Source organism: Microdochium trichocladiopsis (assembly GCF_020744255.1).
Source record: "Microdochium trichocladiopsis strain MPI-CAGE-CH-0230 chromosome Unknown B0I36scaffold_3, whole genome shotgun sequence".
Classification (NCBI taxonomy): domain Eukaryota; kingdom Fungi; phylum Ascomycota; class Sordariomycetes; order Xylariales; family Microdochiaceae; genus Microdochium; species Microdochium trichocladiopsis.
The window spans coordinates 1740818-1757190 of NW_025763546.1; the positions used below are offsets into that span (position 1 = coordinate 1740818).

The 16373-nt window shown below is 57.3% G+C and overlaps 6 protein-coding genes across 6 annotated transcripts; 3 read left to right on the forward strand and 3 right to left on the reverse strand.

Annotated features, from left to right (window-relative positions):
• The first annotated feature begins 739 nt into the window (after nt 1-739).
• On the forward strand, nt 740-4837 carry B0I36DRAFT_264216 (uncharacterized protein). Its single transcript, XM_046151180.1, has 2 exons — nt 740-932; nt 999-4837. Exons 1-2 carry the CDS (start codon nt 852-854, stop codon nt 4515-4517), a joined length of 3600 nt encoding a protein of 1199 aa, XP_046015182.1. The 5' UTR covers nt 740-851; the 3' UTR covers nt 4518-4837.
• Nucleotides 4838-5222: 385 nt separating this feature from the next.
• B0I36DRAFT_87880 (uncharacterized protein) lies at nt 5223-7003 on the reverse strand. The gene is made up of 2 exons (XM_046163500.1): nt 6644-7003; nt 5223-6589 (listed from the first exon to the last, which is right to left on the reverse strand). Exons 1-2 carry the CDS (start codon nt 6759-6761, stop codon nt 5382-5384), a joined length of 1326 nt encoding a protein of 441 aa, XP_046015183.1. The 5' UTR covers nt 6762-7003; the 3' UTR covers nt 5223-5381.
• Nucleotides 7004-9312: 2309 nt separating this feature from the next.
• Nucleotides 9313-10935, reverse strand: B0I36DRAFT_360527 (uncharacterized protein; the record flags this gene model as incomplete). The annotated part of the gene is made up of 3 exons (XM_046158325.1): nt 9313-9667; nt 9732-10321; nt 10393-10935. 3 exons carry the CDS (start codon nt 10933-10935, stop codon nt 9313-9315), a joined length of 1488 nt encoding a protein of 495 aa, XP_046015184.1.
• A 445-nt stretch (nt 10936-11380) lies between these two features.
• Nucleotides 11381-12233, forward strand: B0I36DRAFT_317607 (uncharacterized protein). Its single transcript, XM_046153180.1, has 2 exons — nt 11381-11826; nt 11919-12233. Exons 1-2 carry the CDS (start codon nt 11601-11603, stop codon nt 12011-12013), a joined length of 321 nt encoding a protein of 106 aa, XP_046015185.1. The 5' UTR covers nt 11381-11600; the 3' UTR covers nt 12014-12233.
• A 151-nt stretch (nt 12234-12384) lies between these two features.
• Nucleotides 12385-13864, forward strand: B0I36DRAFT_317609 (mitochondrial ribosomal protein L37-domain-containing protein). Its single transcript, XM_046153181.1, is given in 3 exon segments — nt 12385-12793; nt 12811-13028; nt 13175-13864. 3 exon segments carry the CDS (start codon nt 12567-12569, stop codon nt 13429-13431), a joined length of 702 nt encoding a protein of 233 aa, XP_046015186.1. The 5' UTR covers nt 12385-12566; the 3' UTR covers nt 13432-13864.
• Nucleotides 13815-16342, reverse strand: B0I36DRAFT_317610 (TAFII55 protein conserved region-domain-containing protein). Its single transcript, XM_046153182.1, has one exon. It carries the CDS (start codon nt 15920-15922, stop codon nt 14309-14311), a length of 1614 nt encoding a protein of 537 aa, XP_046015187.1. The 5' UTR covers nt 15923-16342; the 3' UTR covers nt 13815-14308.
• Nucleotides 16343-16373: the final 31 nt, after the last annotated feature.

The window sequence follows — 16373 nt, forward strand, 5'->3', positions numbered from 1 at the left end:
GTTGGATTGGGACGTGCTTCAAATGTGAGGCGCCCCGTGCGTTGAATGGATCAAAGAAGATTGCTTGTCGCAAGCCCAAACGAATGGCGGCCGTCGCCGATCGCAGCCTCGATGTGTCGTCGCCGCCGCCGGGAGTGGTTGACGACAGACGTAGGCGGCAGGATGCCGAGATGATGGGAAGACGTGGGACTGCGAAGGCGAGGGATGGGGAGGGAAGAAGAATTGTGGCTCTGCGCCGGTGAAAGCGAGGCTTGACGATTTGTTGTATCGTGGGTGGAGCTCGGCGTCACAGTGCCCCGGCCAGGCTATGCTTCTGCGCCAGTGACGACCTCTGATGACTCATCCTCGGCATGCCCCAGCTCCAGGCGCCTGTCCGTTGATTGGTGCGCTGTCGTGAAACTGACAGAAAGTGTACGGCTGCCTGATGCTAAAGGTTGTGTGCTCGCCTGTATCGAGGCACAGGAGCGAAAAGATTACAGAGAACAATTCTTTCATGGCAAGGCAAGACTGAGGCGCAGTAAGTCGTCGCTTGCTCGCATCGGCTTACTTGGTATTGTATGCGACCTTCGCACTGCTCCCGTCCATCGATGTTTGAAGTCGGGTCCACCTGTCCGACATCACATGACTTCGTGACGCGCGACTGGAGCCCCATCCTTGCAGCTAGACCCTTGGCCTCGCCAGTGCACTTCGATACTAGCGCCAATGCGGGACTCGGCCTCGAATGCTCAGCCAGACGCGTCTTTCTTGGACACACCACTTCAAGTGTCCCCGCCTCTGCACTGTCTCACGACCATCGATCCTTCGACTTGAGCTGGCCATGTGTCGGCTGACTGGTCAACATAATCGCCATCATGGACTCGGATGAGTTCGAGGATGGCGTGGCTGACGAAGACCTCATCCTGGCAGCCACACAGTGCCACAACCCGCCTAGTGTAAGTCGTCCTGGCATCGCCATACAACCTGCTGTTCGGCACAACACTCACACATGTTGTGTTCAGACCTCGCTCCCGAAGCAAAGACAGTCACATGAGTACATTGACTTGGATGACTGGCCCTCTGATGCGTTCGCCAGCTCGCCAGGCGTAAGCACTGCCATCCCACAGCGCCATCATGAGCAAGGCGGTGCCGCGCGAGGATTTCGGCCTGCGCCTGCACTGGGAGCACCGGCCGCGACTTATCGGCAGACGACCCTTTTTGGTCTGGCCGCCCAGGCAGAGAGGGAGGCTGCCACGGCGTCTTCGCAGCGAGGGAAGCCACCTCTGTTTAGGACCGACAAACCTCCTGAGCCGCCTACACACCACGAGCTCAATGTTGAGGCCATGCAAACCTGGATCTACCCCACGAACATTGGTGCCATTCGTGATTACCAGTACAGTATCGTCAAGAACGGTCTGTTCAATAATACGTTGGTGGCGCTCCCAACTGGCTTGGGAAAGACATTCATCGCAGCCACCATCATGCTCAACTACTTCAGGTGGACCAAGACGGCAAAGATAGTGTTTGTAGCACCGACCAAGCCCCTCGCCCAGCAACAGGTCGATGCTTGCTTCCATACTGTTGGCATCCCCCGGTCGCAGACTACACTCTTGACTGGTGAAGTGTCGCCGGCATTACGAGTCGAAGAATGGCAGACGAAACGCGTCTTCTTCATGACTCCACAGACCCTCGAAAACGATCTGTCTTCTGGCTATGCAGACCCGAAATCCATCTGCCTTCTTGTCGTTGATGAAGCTCACCGCGCCACCGGCAACTACTCTTACGTCAAAGTGGTCAACTTCATTCAGCGGTTTTCGAGCTCCTTTCGGATACTTGCTTTGACCGCGACACCTGGCTCAAAAGTCGAGGGAGTACAGGACGTCATTGATAACCTGCACATCTCTCACGTCGAGATTCGCACTGAAGAGTCAATAGACATTCGGCCATATATTCATGGCAGGGATGAAGACATCGTTCTGCTTGACCCGTCGGATGAGATGCAGGAAATCCAGCGCCTCTTCTCTACCGCACTGAAGCCCATAGTAGACAAACTTAGCCAACAAAACATCTACTACGGCCGAGACCCAATGGCCCTCACAGTCTTTGGTCTTATGCAGGCACGAAAAGACTGGATGGCCCGAGCTGGTCAGCATGCGAATCAAGGAATAAAATTCATGATGTTTGCGATTTTCAGTATACTGCAGAGCCTGGCTCATTCAATCAAGCTGCTCAACTTTCATGGCATCAAACCATTCTACGACAACCTAGTAGCGTTCCGCGACGAGGTTGAGGGAAAGGGAGAGAAGGGATCAAAGTACAAGAAGCAAATCACCGAGTCGCCTAGCTTCCGGGAAATGATGAACAAAATCGCTGCTTGGTCATCCAAAGGCGATTTTGTGAGCCACCCGAAGCTGACATATCTGTCGGACACGGTTCTCAACCACTTCTTGGATCGTGGCGAAGGTCGAGAAGGAACTGCACCGTCCGCCTCTGGCACACGAATCATCGTGTTCAGTGAATTCAGGGATAGTGCTGAAGAGATAGCGCGTGTTCTGAACACCCATCAACCCTTAGTCCGGGCAGCAGTTTTCGTGGGTCAAGCTGACTCGAAAAAGTCGATGGGCATGAAGCAGGCAGAACAGATTGAACGCATCCGCAAGTTCAAAGCTGGAGACCTCAATGTTCTCGTGGCGACTTCAATTGGCGAAGAAGGTCTGGACATTGGTCAGGTCGACCTGATTGTCTGTTACGACGCATCGAGCTCCCCGATTCGGATGTTGCAACGAATGGGACGTACAGGACGAAAGCGCGCGGGTCGCGCCGTGCTCCTCTTAATGAAGGGCAAGGAAGAGGACAAATACGCACAATCCAAAGACAACTACGAGAAGATGCAGAAGATGATTTGCGACGGCAGCCGCTTCGCATTCAGGCATGATTTATCCAGGCGCATTGTGCCGCGCGACATCCAGCCAGTGGTCGACAAGCGGGCTGTGGAAATTCCCATCGAAAACACACAAGACAGATCAGCCCCCGAGCCAAGGAAGCGGGCTCTGAAGAAGAAGCCACCGAAGAAATTTCACATGCCCGATGACGTCGAGACCGGCTTCGCGACAGTCGCATCTATGCTTGGTGCCAAGCCAAAACGTCCAGCGCCAGTGGCCAAGAAGGAACGGGCAATAGACGCAGAGCTGAGAGAGCTTACTGAGCTACCCAAACTTGCCAGAGTCTTACTCAGTGAGCCGGAGACACGAGAGCTGAATAGGACTTACAGAAACCTACCTTTCCAGACCAATGCAGGAACGGAGGAGATTGACCAGATCGACCTCACAGCGTTCCCCAAGGCTCAGCGGACTCTGCGCAAAACCATCCACCTGAAGCATGGCAGGCATACGAAACGCTGCGTCAAGGTGTTTGGAAGGCTCGCGAAGCTGCAAACAGCAAGCGATAAGTACGCTACGCGACCCGAGTCGATCGATACGAGAGGGTATACACAGCTACCGCTACCAGATGAAGGGCCGGACTCGGACAACTCCGAAGTCGGTTTCGGGCCGTCGTCCAAGAGACGGAAGCTGTCTCCTGAAGCTGAACTCGATTATGGTAGCGAGGGGAAGCCCGCATTGAACAGCAAATCTCTCCCAGCAGCTAAGCGAGGGCGACCAAAGAAAGCCACCGCGAAAAATATGAATAAGAACACAAGCTTCACTCACGCCGAATGCCTCGAGGATGGCAGCGAGAAAGAGAATGCGAGTGCCAAACCCAAAGCAAAACGGGCAACAAAAGCGGCGTCCAAAACGCCTACAGTCAAGCCACCCCCAAAACCCAGAGGCCGTCCGAAGAAGAAGACACCAGGTAAGGCGTCCACCCTAGCGGCGGGTCTGTATGACGAATCCGCCGACGAGGGTGATGACTGCCGCCGGACGAGCGACCTGGAGCTCTCCGATGACTCTGATAACGGATCAGACCTCGTGGACTTTATCGTCGGAGACGATGTGATGACATCCTCGGCAGCTGTGGTGCGCGATGACGAGGATGAAGGTGACGCCTTGTCCGACTCGGACATTGACTTCGACGTCGACATGCCGAGCACTCGGCAGCCGCGAGTCCGAAGGACGGTCAGTTCAGGCATCCTTTCCTCCTCGACTATTGGGACCCGCCAGCCGTCAACGTCTCCAACATCACGGTCTCGTCTGCCATCTTCGCCGCCGCTCCCGCGAGGCCAACCGCGCAAGCGACCAGCCAAGACCTATGAACTCTTGTCCCACACTGACGACGACAGCGACGAAGTTCCGTCCATGAGTCAGCTGATTGGGCGCAGCAGCTCCTTGAACACGCAGCAGCACAGGCAGAACAAGCACCGGGGTACCACCCTGGGCGCCCTCGCTGACAGCGATGAGGATGACGAGGATCTTGACGTTGAGGTCAGGCGAGATTCAATCGCACGGAAGAGCACTACTACCTCCCGAGGAACGGCCCGGAGGCACCGAGGCCGGCGCATTTTGTCCGACGACGAAGACGACGACGATGATGATGACAATGACTGAGAGGTGCTTTCCGTGGGCGTCCTTTAGCTAAATGACGTGGGCCTCGCTCTACTTGGCGCAGATCATGATTAGGAAGAGTGCATTCAGAACATTGCCGGGAAACTTGACTTGAAGTGTGTTTTGGCGTCACTGTTTTATTTATCTTCCCACGCCCGCCGGAGCAATGCACTGTGGGCAGATCATTGGAAAGACGAACAATAAGGAATCCACCATGACACAATGATTGCACAGTTGAATGTAATCTAAATTCAATCGCAAATTGACTTGATTTTCTACGGATTCCCCCACACAATGCAGCCGCTCCCTGTCCCTCTCTCCATTACAAGGCATTCGCACAAAGTATATAAGTGTTGAGAAGAGTAGGTCCTGACCAGTGATATTCAAGCAAGATCCCCCCAAATGTCCAAGCAAGCAAATGCAAGAAGCAAAGTCCTGTTGCCCTTCCGATTTCTTCAAATAAAAATCAGATGCGCTTGCGATTCCCTGGTATCTCCAACCCGTGTACCTCATGCCGTCGTTACGCTTGGAAAGGAAAAAAAAAATCATGTAACAAAGGAAATAAATAGAAGCCTGAGATCTTTCCGGCAGGGCATGAGAAAAAACCCTCCCGGTGCCGTTCCAGTGTTGCTGCTCATTATGCCATGACCCCGTATTCCCTCCCCTCTTTTAAAACGCCAGAATGACCCGTGAAGATGCAGAAACATGAAAAGCTGACCATGTGCTGTGGCCAGCACAGAGTTGTCGTTCGAACCTCGAAGAAAATTATCCATGCGCTCTCTGGACCACAGGCAGGCCAGGGTCGAGATCGCCGCGTTAGAGCCTGTGACAGGCTTGATTGTTATCGTATGTCGGGAATGTGCAGCTTCAGACTGCCACGCTCCGGCCGACAGTAGCGCCCCATCGGAGACGCTTGAGAGAGCCACCGCTGTTGCGGAGAACTTCACGGCTGCAACTGCCTCCCTCCGCCATAGCAGACGCATTACCAGCACTGAGACTGCTGAGGGTCTCCTGGCGGCCCACCTCCCTGCCGATGACGTAACCAGCGCCGAAGCCCACCACAGAGACGAGCACAATGACACTGGCGCCAACTACCCAGGTCATCATGGTAGGGCTGATGTACGCCTCGTCCGTGGAAGCCATCGTCTTCTTCTTCTTGGTGGCGCGGGGTGATTTGCCTGACGGGGTGGTCGACCGCTTCACCTTCTCTCCAGAGCTTCGGGATGCCGTGGACGGCTGTGGGCTTGGCCTGTGGACCTGCTGCGATTCCTGGCTTACTGGCGTGGCATTGTGGGGGGTAGCCAGCAGTTCACTTTCCGGAATCAGACGGAGCTCGACTGGTTGATTCCCAGTCGCAGGATTAGCACGATCGCCGAACTGTTTCTCGTTGTCCTTAGTTCGGCCACGAGCCGCCGCGGCCACGCTCAGAAGGGTGGTCAAGCTGGCGCGGAGAGCAGCGTCGTTGTCCTCCTGGTGGCTTGGCGACATGAAGTTTGACGCACCCTGGTCGGCGCGGGTCTGCGATCGCTGGGAGAAGGATGGGCGAGGATGGTGAGGTGGAATGGCGGAAGTGGAGTGCCGGTGAGTGAGGTGCGAGGGGGGGTGAGAGAAGGCATTGGGCTGAGGGCGGAACGGCTCAGAAGGCCGGCTTCCCAAGGTAGTTGCATGATCATCGTCGTCATCGTCATCACTCGACGAGATGGCGTCGCCGGACTGAGCAACGATGCCTTGCGTGAGCGGGCGGGACGTGTTTGTGATGTTCTCGCTTGAGCTGGTCAGCACCCTGTCTTCCTCGCTATCGGACTCGTCATACTCGTCCTGGCTGCTGGAGTTTCCGCGAATGCCGCTATTCCCGATAGTCCGAGGCTGCTGTTGCTGCTGCTGCTCTTGCTCTTGCAGCAGTTGCTGTTGGCGTTGCTGCTGGGGCGACGTGAGGTGTGTGTAATACCGGGGATGCAGCCGTTTGCGTCGAGCGGCGTACGAGTTGCGCACTTGAAGACCGGTGGTAACGATCTCGTCGCCGATGGAGGAGACGGACGACGACGAAGGGTGCGACGAGACTTCGATCCAGGATTCTGCTGCGTCTGTGAGCTGATGCGCCGCAGCGACAACCGAGGCAGGGGACTGACCATCGTGTCTGCCGCCGCCCTGATGTTGGTTACTGGTGGACGCGGGCGTGGTGGGGCTGGGCATGCTGCTGGTGCTGCCACCACCGGGTGGTGGTGCTGCTGGGCCGGGGACCGACATCGCTGAGGGTCAGTGATAAGGGGGGCGACGATAGTGAGGATGGATGATGGCAGTGGCGGTGGCGGCGGTTGATTGATGTCTGGCGCTGTCGTCGGGAGAGACGGGTGTCGAGAGATGGACGGGAAACAAGAAAAAAGCGAGACTCGAGAGGCGACACGGGGAGGCGAGATGGCGAGGATGGGGAGAGTAAGTAGTCGGCTCGAGGTCGACGACGACGAGTCGAAGAGGGCCTCACCGACTTGTGCGAGAGAGCAAGTCTTGTGGCAGCGTCAGGCTGGAACGCGGGCGGTGGTGGGCTGAGGGGCCGAGTGACCCTTGCGCGTCCCGTCCCCGCTGACCAGATCGGCCTATCGCAGCACGACACCGCACCACTCGCAGCCTGTCGGATGATGGCACTGCTGCTCCAGAGTGGAGGGGGCGGGGCTGCTCTCTGCTCTGCTCTGTCTCTGTCTCTGTCACTGTGTCTGTAACCAGATCAAGGCTTGCCTCGCGGCCCGTCTGTCTCTGCAGTGCTGTCGGCGGCGCTGTCGTGCAAGGGGACCTCCCTGTTCGGCACAAGGGAGACGAGGCGATCGCGCAAAGGACGATGATGGGGCCAAGATGTGCCGATGGTGGCCTTCTTTGTGTGTCCCAACAAAGATCTGAGACGACGCTGGCTTGGATCTTGCTACAACCACCAGCAAGCATAGTATAGTAGAGTGGAGAAGCAGCCGCCTGACAAGCTGGCAGGACCCGTCGGCCTGCAGCACGCCACAGGCCACAACCTTGGAACGCGAGCTCCCGCTTCCGAGTCGCCAGCCTCAGACTGGGCTTGGCCGCGGCAGTTGCTGCACGAGGCATCGACAGACAGCAGGCAGTTCTTCAGACGAGTCCCCACCATACATACACGCACGCGTCCCATGCAAAATCTCCAGTTTGAAAGTCCCGTCTCAAGACAGCAGAAGACAGGACGAGAATGGTTCCAGGGCAAGGCACCATTGCACCCATCAGAAACGACTCGGATGTTTGTGGTCAGCTTGCCGGGAGAAAAAAGGCAGCCACTAAGTTAATGACAGTACGAGCCTTGAACCAATAATCAACTTCCAGAAAACCTCCTCGCCTTCACCAAGCACCAGCCCTGACTTACACACAAATGACTCCTCTCCAGTATCCATCCCGCATCCCCCAACAAGCCCATATCCAAGTATGCCGCCCCACGGAAGAGGTCAGGTGGGGGGTCCTTCTTTAGAGAAACGCAGTTAGCAAGGGGGCTGGGTGATCACAAACCTGCCTGACCACCCCCCATGACTCTGCCCCGCAAAAGCCGCCCGCCCGTGATGCCCGTGACGATTGCGGCCCTCCCTCCCAGGACTTGCCACTCCGGGCTGGGCTTCATAGGGCGAGGCCCGTTTCCATCACTACTTTAGCGTGGTCTAGTCAACATTGATGTTCCCGCGCAGCCAACGGCCGGGCTGTCGTCTTGACTTGTGGGGACGCCGTTGTCTTTCGTGGCTGCCGGTCGCCGACACTAACTAGCAAGAGTATTTGGCGGCGGCCCAAGCTTTTGCTGTCAAAGTTGTGAAGCGGAGCTGACAGCGCTACTGGCCAGGGTTGGACTTTCAATATAGTAGTAGTGCTACTGCCGCGGGCTGATCACACTTGGCGGCGACAGGGCTGACGATGGATGGTTTCGCAAAGCTCCCTGAAACAAGGGACAACCATGCCAGTAAACAGACACCGCCTTTCAGAAAAAGTACAACATGTGACTGGGAGTGCTTAGCGACGGACCACAGCAGCGGGCTGAGGAGCGCAAAGCAAAGCCATCAACCACGATCACCCTTGATACACATTTCACGTGAAGCGCAAGAAACTGCTGTCGTACTGGATCAAAAACTTTCCATTGTTTCTCATTATTACTGCTAATCGAGTGACGGTGCTCACTCTCTCGTACACTTACCGGCAACATGCGAATGCGAATGAGGGTATCGTACAGCCCCTTGCAAGGGCGTGCTCGGCCAGAAGAACGTCCAATGGACAAAATGCAGACGTCAAAAAACTTTTCCTTTATAAGACCTTGATATAGTAACGCCGTCGTCAAAAATGAAGAAATGCCCACAAAGCCCACTAGCAAAACCCTCTGGTCAAGCCCACAATGGTATGGTGGTAAAAGTACTCAAGTGCAGAGTCACTTTTCAAAGCTCTGCCTCCCAGCATAGACAGGCTCTCGCGCGCGCGTGCGTCCCAAGGAGCTGACGCTCTTTTGGTCCCCAGGGTCGGGGGTGCGCCAGGTACCCAACAAGTCCTCAGACCCTCAGTCCCACAGGGAGGTTGCCCTCCAGATTAAGCCCACAGGTATATCGCAGCTTCTTGCGAAATGTACGAGACTTGGATCGCTGCAGGCAGCTACCAAGCACCATTTCGAAGCTTAGCCCTCAAATCCCACACAGTCATGGGTGTTTGACAAAGCCGACGACCCACAAAGCCAACCCTCACTTGTGTTGTGCGTGTCAAGGAGCCCTCAGAACCGTCCGTGTGCTGCGCAGGAACGCCTTCGCGCTGCATCAGAGACACCTTAGAAGGTGATCTTCTTGCCCTGGAAGCCAGAGCTGCCACCGCGGCCACCAAATCCGCCACGGCCACCACCGCGACCGCCACCACGACCACCGCGGTCGCCGAATCCACCGCGGCCACCACCACGGCCACCGAAGCCACCACGGCCGCCGCCACGACCACCACCACGACCACCGCCGAAGCCACCGCCGCCACCGCCCTCACGCTGAGGACGCTGACCAGCGAAGTCAAGGCGAATGGCGCGAGCACCACGACCCTCACCAATGTACGAGCCGTTCAGGTTGTTGTAGCCAGTCTTGGCCTCCTCAATGGACGCGAATGTGACGTAACCGAAACCCTTGCGCTGACCAGACTCCCTGTTTATGGTGTTAGTGATGCCACAATGGGTTGTAGTATTAATGATACACAGGGACAGCTTACATGTCGGTAGGCAGGCGCACGCTCTTGATCTCACCAATCTCGCTGAAGAACTGGGTGACCATGTCCTCATCAGCGTCGAAAGGCAGGTTGCCGACGAAGAGAGTATCGCTCTCGGGGCTGGCAGAGTCACCGAACTGCTTGGCACGGTGGTCGGCGCGGGCAGGGGCACCCTCCTGCTCAGCAGGGCGAGGCTTGGAGGGGTCGAGTCTGAGAGGGCGGCCCTGGAGCTCGAACTCGTTCATGCTCTCGAAAGCAGCCTTTGCATTCTCGTGGGTCTCGAAGTCGACATAACCGAAACCGCGCGACCGCTGAAGAGCCTTGTCGGTGACGACACGGGCAGTCTTGAGGCCGGTGCACTCCGCGAAGGCCTGGTAGAGGGCATCATCGTCGACACCCCAGCCCAGGTTGCCAACGAAGAGGGTGTCGTACTCCTCCTCGGAACCCTCGTTCTTGGTCTTCTTGATGGGGGCCTCAGCCTCCTCCTCGGCCTTCCGCTTCTTGGAAGGCTCGGGCTTCTTCTCCTCAGTCTCCTCAGAGTCGGAGTCGTCCGAGTCATCGGAGTCGTCAGAATCGTCCGAAGAGTCCTCAGCCTGAAGTAGTAATGGTTCGGTCAGCCACGCAATCGTTGAGGTAGCATGCATGATTAGATTGTGCGACTTACATCAGCCTTCTTGGAAGGCTTCTCCTCCTCGTCAGAGTCAGAGGAATCAGAGTCAGAGTCGGACTCGGCGGCCTTCTTGGCGCCGTTCAGCTTGACGCCGGCAGGCTTCTCGTCCTCAGACTCGGAGTCCGAGTCGTCGGAAGACTCCTCGTCGGAGGACTCGGCCTTCTTGGCCTTGCCGTTGGTGACGGGCTTGGCCGCGGCCTTCTTGGCCTTGGGAGCAGGCTTCTCCTCCTCAGAGTCGGAGTCGGAGTCAGAAGAGTCGGACGAGTCGGAAGCAGCGTCGGCCATCTTCTTGTCATCCTCAGACTCGCTGTCAGAGGAGTCAGAGTCGGACTCCTCCTCCTCAGAGGAGCTCTCAGACTCGGACTCGACCTTCTTCTTCTTCTTGAGCTCCTTGGAGCTGATCTTGGAGGCAACCTCCTTGGCGACCTGCTTAGACTTGGCCTTGGGGCTCTCGGTAGCCTTGGTGACACCAGCGGCCTTGACGGCGCTCACGCGGTCGGCCTTCTTGGAAGCCTTCGCATCCTTTGTCTTGCCCATTGTGATGTGTGAGGGGGTTTATGTGGGTGGAAAAGAGGGAAAACGGATTGAACAAGGACAGAAGAGAACCAAAAGACTCAAGAAGTCTGGTGGTCTTGGGGGGGGAAAGGGTATGAGAAAGGTGTGTGTGTGAAGATGTGAGAAGCAGGCCGGAGAGAGGCACGGCGCAACAAGCTGTTTTATCTATGCTGCGAGGCTGCGACGGGCGCGGGTGGAGTCGAAAGACCCTGCTTTCCTGCCTTTTTTTTTCTGACCTGATTTTTGCCGCCCTCTATCGCTCCTTATCGCAAAGCGGTGAGGCAGGGGCTGCTGCCGGGTTGTGGGGCGCGCAGCTGCGCCGGCGCCCGAAAGTCTTGGCATGCCACGGCCTCGCAGGACCTGCGACTTGATGCGCATCTCTGCGCTGACCAGCTGCTGCCACCTGGTCACCCTTGTCGTGGAGCCCCTCCAGAGCTGGCAGAGCAAGGTCAGACCTCAATCCTGGACGTCGACGAACGAGGTGCAAGCTATTGGTGATAGCATCACGACCACCAACCTCAAGACAACCCTGCGCCCGGTATTCCGCGCCGCACCGCAACCGACCGGCCACAAGGACAGGCGGCACAAAGACGCGAAACACTGTATCAAGAGCAGCCCGGTCCCGTGCCCGCAAGCACCTACGCACAATGCCGACCCCCGAGTCTCAGTCCTTCCTGGCCAAGAAGCCGACCGTCCCTCCCACATTCGACGGTGTCGACTACGACGACAACAAGGCGCTCAAGCAGGCCCAGGATGCCGTCGTTCGTGAGCAATGGGTGCAGGTCATGATGGGCCGCCTGGTGCGCGAGGAGTTAAGCAAATGCTACGTGCGCGAGGGAGTCAACCACCTTGAGAAGTGCGGCTCGCTCAGAGGTGAGTCAGGCAGCATCTGAGTCTCGTGCAATGCCCTGCAACGGGCTGCCACCGGGAGATTGAACAGGAATTGGTGCTAACGGTACCTACAGAGAAATACCTGCAGATGCTCAAGGACCACCGGGTACGGGGATACCTGTTCGAGCAGCAAAACTACATTGATGGACAGATCAAGAAGTCGGCTTAGGGGCTGTCACTTGGATATTGTGGCAATACTGAAAACATGAGCCGCGGCAGGGGAAAGCCTGGCAGTCCAGAAGGACGTCGAGAGGTCTTTGGCCTCGTGTACAACCAAACCCGCCTACACTGTATATCGCGCAAAGGACGCCACCATCAAGGGTTACGGCAGCCTCGCCAGCAATTAAAGCACCGTGAATCTTGCAACAATCCAATTGACAGATTACAAATTTCCATGCTTGGGTTGTGCGTGACGTGATTGACCGCGTGCAAGCGTCCGCATGTATCAGGCGGTTCCTGGTTGGGCCGGTCCCGCCCAGTGGTTGAGCTACAACACCTGCGTGCAGCGGCCGCTCGTGGTTAAAATTTCTGGGGCCGCACCTCAGCTTCACCACCAGCAACAACCACATCACCAATATCTCGCCCAGCCTTGAGCCTCAACCACGCGCGGCACCAGTCTCCCGCGGGCTGCGACCTAAGCGCAGAAATTCTCAGCTTGGACGAACCCGCCGCCACCACCAGCAGCGCTTCTCCCAGCGCAATAACCTACAAGACACACGACCATGATCTGCAGACGGTGCCTGCAGCGCTCTGCCGAGCTCGTCGGCCGCGCCTCCACGACGACAGCGACAACGGCCCCGGCCCGGACCTTCTCCCTCGGCCCAGCCGCCTCGAGGATACGATCTTCGCTACCCGCCAGCCGCGTCACCCTCACATCATCAACCACGGCCGTGGCCACACGGTGGTATTCCTCCTCGCCAGCACCGCAGCCCCCGTCGCCTGGCCCAGAGTCCCCCCCGCGCTCAGCACGCCCTTGGGCGATGATGCCGACCCCGCCGCCAGCGACAAGCCCAAGCTCTCGTCGTGTCCCGAGGGCACGGTGCTCACGGGGCTCAACTACTTCAAGGGCAAGAACGACCCGGTCGCGCTCGCCGACGATGCGTATCCAGAGTGGCTCTGGTCGTGCCTGGACGTGACCAAGAAGGCCGACGACGCCGCGGACGAGGACGCCGGCGACGAGTTCTGTACGTTGAAACCCAAGAATGAACAACACCCACGCGCCTTCTCCAGCTGGGTCGTTTACCTTTTTTTTTTGTTTTCTTTTTTTCGTCTTTTGAGTCGTGGCGAGAAAGATGAGAGAAAAGAAAAAGGCTAACCATTAAATAAACAGCCAAATCCAAGAAGCAGCGCAAGCTCGCCGCCCGGCGCGCCCGCCTCGCCGAGGCCCGCGCCTTGGCCGAGGGCAACCTGGACGCGCTGATGCCCAAGGTCCCCCTGCAGGAGCAGAGCATCAACCTCCCTGGCAACGAGGCCGGCACTGTCGAGGGAGCCGTTGCGGCGGCCGCCGCCCGCGAGGAGCTGCGCAAGGCCATGCGCAAGGAGCGCAAGGCCAAGATCCGCGAGGACAACTACCTCAAGAGCATGTAAAACAAAAAAAACCACGATGATCATAACGACAGGGTCGGCAATAAAGGTCCCCAAGGGGGGGTTGTGCAAGCAGCAACGTGGAGGGGCTTCGGATATTGCCGTCAAAACATGTTGGCGTTGTTGTTGGCGTTGTTGTTGCCGTTGTTGTTGGAAGCAGTGCGGAATCGGCAATGGCAAAACTGGATGGACGCATGACATTTCAATAACCAGCCCAGACTCACATCTTGTTTCATGGCTGGACTTGACCCGCGCCTTCCCGCGCCGTTGAACGACCCAGGAGACCCGCGGTGGACTCGTCGTACACGTTTAAAGGAGCAATAAACTATGGCGTTGTATATACCGCTTGTAAAGATAGAGAGAGACCGCAGAGGGTCTAAGATAGTCAGCGGGTTCACCTCTGAACCCTGTACTATATGTCACATTATGAACAAAACCCAAGCTTCGCACGAACTGCAGATGATATGCTCTCTGGTAAGGGGTATCATTATTTCTATTGCCTCAGAGACTGCTTTTTCACCATCCCTTTGGTGTGATATATACTCATCGCGCTGCTGTAGCGTACATATTGGTCTGACAGCAAGTGTTTTTAACTTTTTACCACGGCCCCTTCCAGGCACAATTACGGCGCTTGTGTGTCGTCCACTCAGAGGATCGTTCCGTTGCCTCTCGTACTGTGCCCTTCTGGAGATGGCGAGCCTTGCAGTGTCGAGCTGTCATGGCTTTGCATGCCGCTTGGCGTTGGAGCTTCTGCCTGCAACTGGCTCTTGAGCTGGACGATTATTTGTTCGAGCCTGTATCGCTCCCGACGGTCGTCTTTGTCCGTGTTTTCGAGCTGATCTTGGGTCCAGTACAGCTCTGCCTCAGTCTGGAGAGAATTCTATTCCTCCTCCTCCTGGATGTTTAGAGCTGCCTTCTTGACCTGGATCTCCTTCTTAAGGTTGGCGATTCTCGTCTTGAGGCGGCCCTTGAGAATCGGGTTGGTCTGTGCCAACAATTCGGACTCGGCCTTCTTCAGTTGCTCTTCGTAGTTCTTGAGATCGACCATCTTCTCACGGCGCTCTCTGTCGCGCGACACCTTCTCCTCGTCTTCCTCATCGTCATCGTCTTCCTCGTCCTCGTCCGAAACGTCCTCTTCGTCCTCGTCCTCTTCGGATACAGGCTCGTCCAGGCCAGCTGCAGGTGTGTTGATGGTCATGGGTGTTGGTGCTTCTAGGGCAGCGGCGGGTGTGGCCCCTTCGGCGACTTCGCTCATCGCGGCGTCTTCCTCTGCCATGGCGGCCTCCATTTCGGCGAGCAGATCGGCGTCATCTTCGTCGTCGTCCTCCTCGCCTGGAGCATCAATCTCCATGTCGTCAACTTGTGCAACATCCTGAGGAGGGAAGTAGCCGTCAGCCTCCTCGGCCTCTTCGCCCTCGGCGTCATCTTCGTCGTCATACTCGGCGTCGTCATTGTCGTCGATCCATTCGATGTGCGTTTCCTCAGCCGCCTCGTCGTCCTCTATTAATCTTTTCACCTGGGTTGCCGTGCTCTGCCATTGTTTCTCACTGATGGCCTTCCTGAACCTTCGATTTTGAGCATCGTGCATGGGAGGCGTGATGCCGTGCGGCCACTTGGGCTCAACCTTGCCAGCCATGAGTGGCAGTGGTATGACCCGCGCTTCCTGCTCGTTGCGCACCTCGGCGAAGCACAAGAGCATTTGCGATATGTCTGAGTTCTTCATCATGTTCTTGCGATCCCACGTCTTCATGGCCTCTGTAATGGTTGGCAGGTCGACGAGGACGGCCGCATAATGATGCCCGTCGATTGTCACGAGCGCCCTTCTCTCCTTGGCATCGACAAACTGGATTCCAAAGTCGGCACCACCCTGTGCCTTGGCAATCCCTATCGTCCCGTCCGCCAAGGCCTTTCTCAGGTACTCTGCCGGCAGGCCGGGCATGACGCGCATGATGAAGGTTTGCTCGCGGACAGGATCCGTCTCCTTGTCGCTTGCTTCTGAATCGTAGGCGTCGCCAGGTGTGTGGTCGACCGGCTCCCCTCTGGGCTTGAACTTGATACTGCTTATGGGGGTGCTGGCGTGCGGTGTCGCTGGCGTGCGGGCTGACGAGTTTTTGATCTTGATCATCTTGCTCGGCCGTGAGGTATCTAGCCTGGAGGCGGCCATGGGGCGATCCTCGTCGTCGCTATCGTCGTAGGAACGCTTCTTGGCCTCTATGAGCTTTGCTGTCGGCTTCGGCGCGCGGCCGGCTTTCGTCTTTGTGGGGATCTGAGGACCTGGCGTGGCCGCAGGAGTGGCTGGCTGGCTCGCGTTGATTTTGATCTTGATGGTCTTCTTCTCGCCGGAGGGCGTTGGTGTCTCGCCGCTGAACGAGGCTTGCCGCGAAGCAGAATTGAGCTTCAAGATGGGCCGAGGGGTCTCGGACGCAGACTGCGGGGGCGGCATCTTGCCCGTCGTGTCGAGTTTGAGAGACGGCCGTGGCGTTTCGGCAGGCATGATGACTGTTGTTGGCCGCGACGGCCTTGTTTGTAGGTGTGGGGAGTGTTGTGAGCAAGCGCCGAGGGCGCAAGCTTGAGGCTGCGGCGGCCGCGGGATCAGCGCATGCGCGCGCAAATAAACGAGCTGGTGAAACGGTGTGAGGTTGCTTGTTATGCTGAAACTGCGGCTGGGCGATGATGGCCTGCTGGTGGTGGAGGTGGAGGTGGAGGAGAGGCAGGCGCGTGGCGGACGACTAGCGCGACATCGGATCAATGTTGCATAGGGCGAGGATGAACCAGAGGCAGACAGACGGCCCGGGCACGCTGATGTGTCGCTAGAGCAGGATTTGTTCCTGGCTGCTGTCGTGCTTTGGCTGCTGGGGATGAGTTGGGCGTGGGACGCTTTGGATATGAAGAAGTCGCAAGCTAGACGTTGGAAGCTCGACTCGCCATGACAAAAGCTGCAGGGG

What these genes read in the sequence shown, in the direction of transcription:
- B0I36DRAFT_264216 (XM_046151180.1), top strand. Translation starts at nt 852, where the DNA reads ATGGACTCGGATGAGTTCGAGGATGGCGTGGCTGACGAAGACCTCATC. An exon ending in AGTGCCACAACCCGCCTAGT is followed by an intron (nt 933 to 998) that starts GTAAGTCGTCCT and finishes TGTTGTGTTCAG; the next exon opens with ACCTCGCTCCCGAAGCAAAG.
- B0I36DRAFT_87880 (XM_046163500.1), bottom strand. Translation starts at nt 6,761, where the DNA reads ATGTCGGTCCCCGGCCCAGCAGCACCACCACCCGGTGGTGGCAGCACC. An exon ending in GGGCGGCGGCAGACACGATG is followed by an intron (nt 6,590 to 6,643) that starts GTCAGTCCCCTG and finishes CAGACGCAGCAG; the next exon opens with AATCCTGGATCGAAGTCTCG.
- B0I36DRAFT_317607 (XM_046153180.1), top strand. Translation starts at nt 11,601, where the DNA reads ATGCCGACCCCCGAGTCTCAGTCCTTCCTGGCCAAGAAGCCGACCGTC. An exon ending in GAAGTGCGGCTCGCTCAGAG is followed by an intron (nt 11,827 to 11,918) that starts GTGAGTCAGGCA and finishes CGGTACCTACAG; the next exon opens with AGAAATACCTGCAGATGCTC.
- B0I36DRAFT_317609 (XM_046153181.1), top strand. Translation starts at nt 12,567, where the DNA reads ATGATCTGCAGACGGTGCCTGCAGCGCTCTGCCGAGCTCGTCGGCCGC. An exon ending in GGACGCCGGCGACGAGTTCT is followed by an intron (nt 13,029 to 13,174) that starts GTACGTTGAAAC and finishes TTAAATAAACAG; the next exon opens with CCAAATCCAAGAAGCAGCGC.
- B0I36DRAFT_317610 (XM_046153182.1), bottom strand. Translation starts at nt 15,922, where the DNA reads ATGCCTGCCGAAACGCCACGGCCGTCTCTCAAACTCGACACGACGGGC.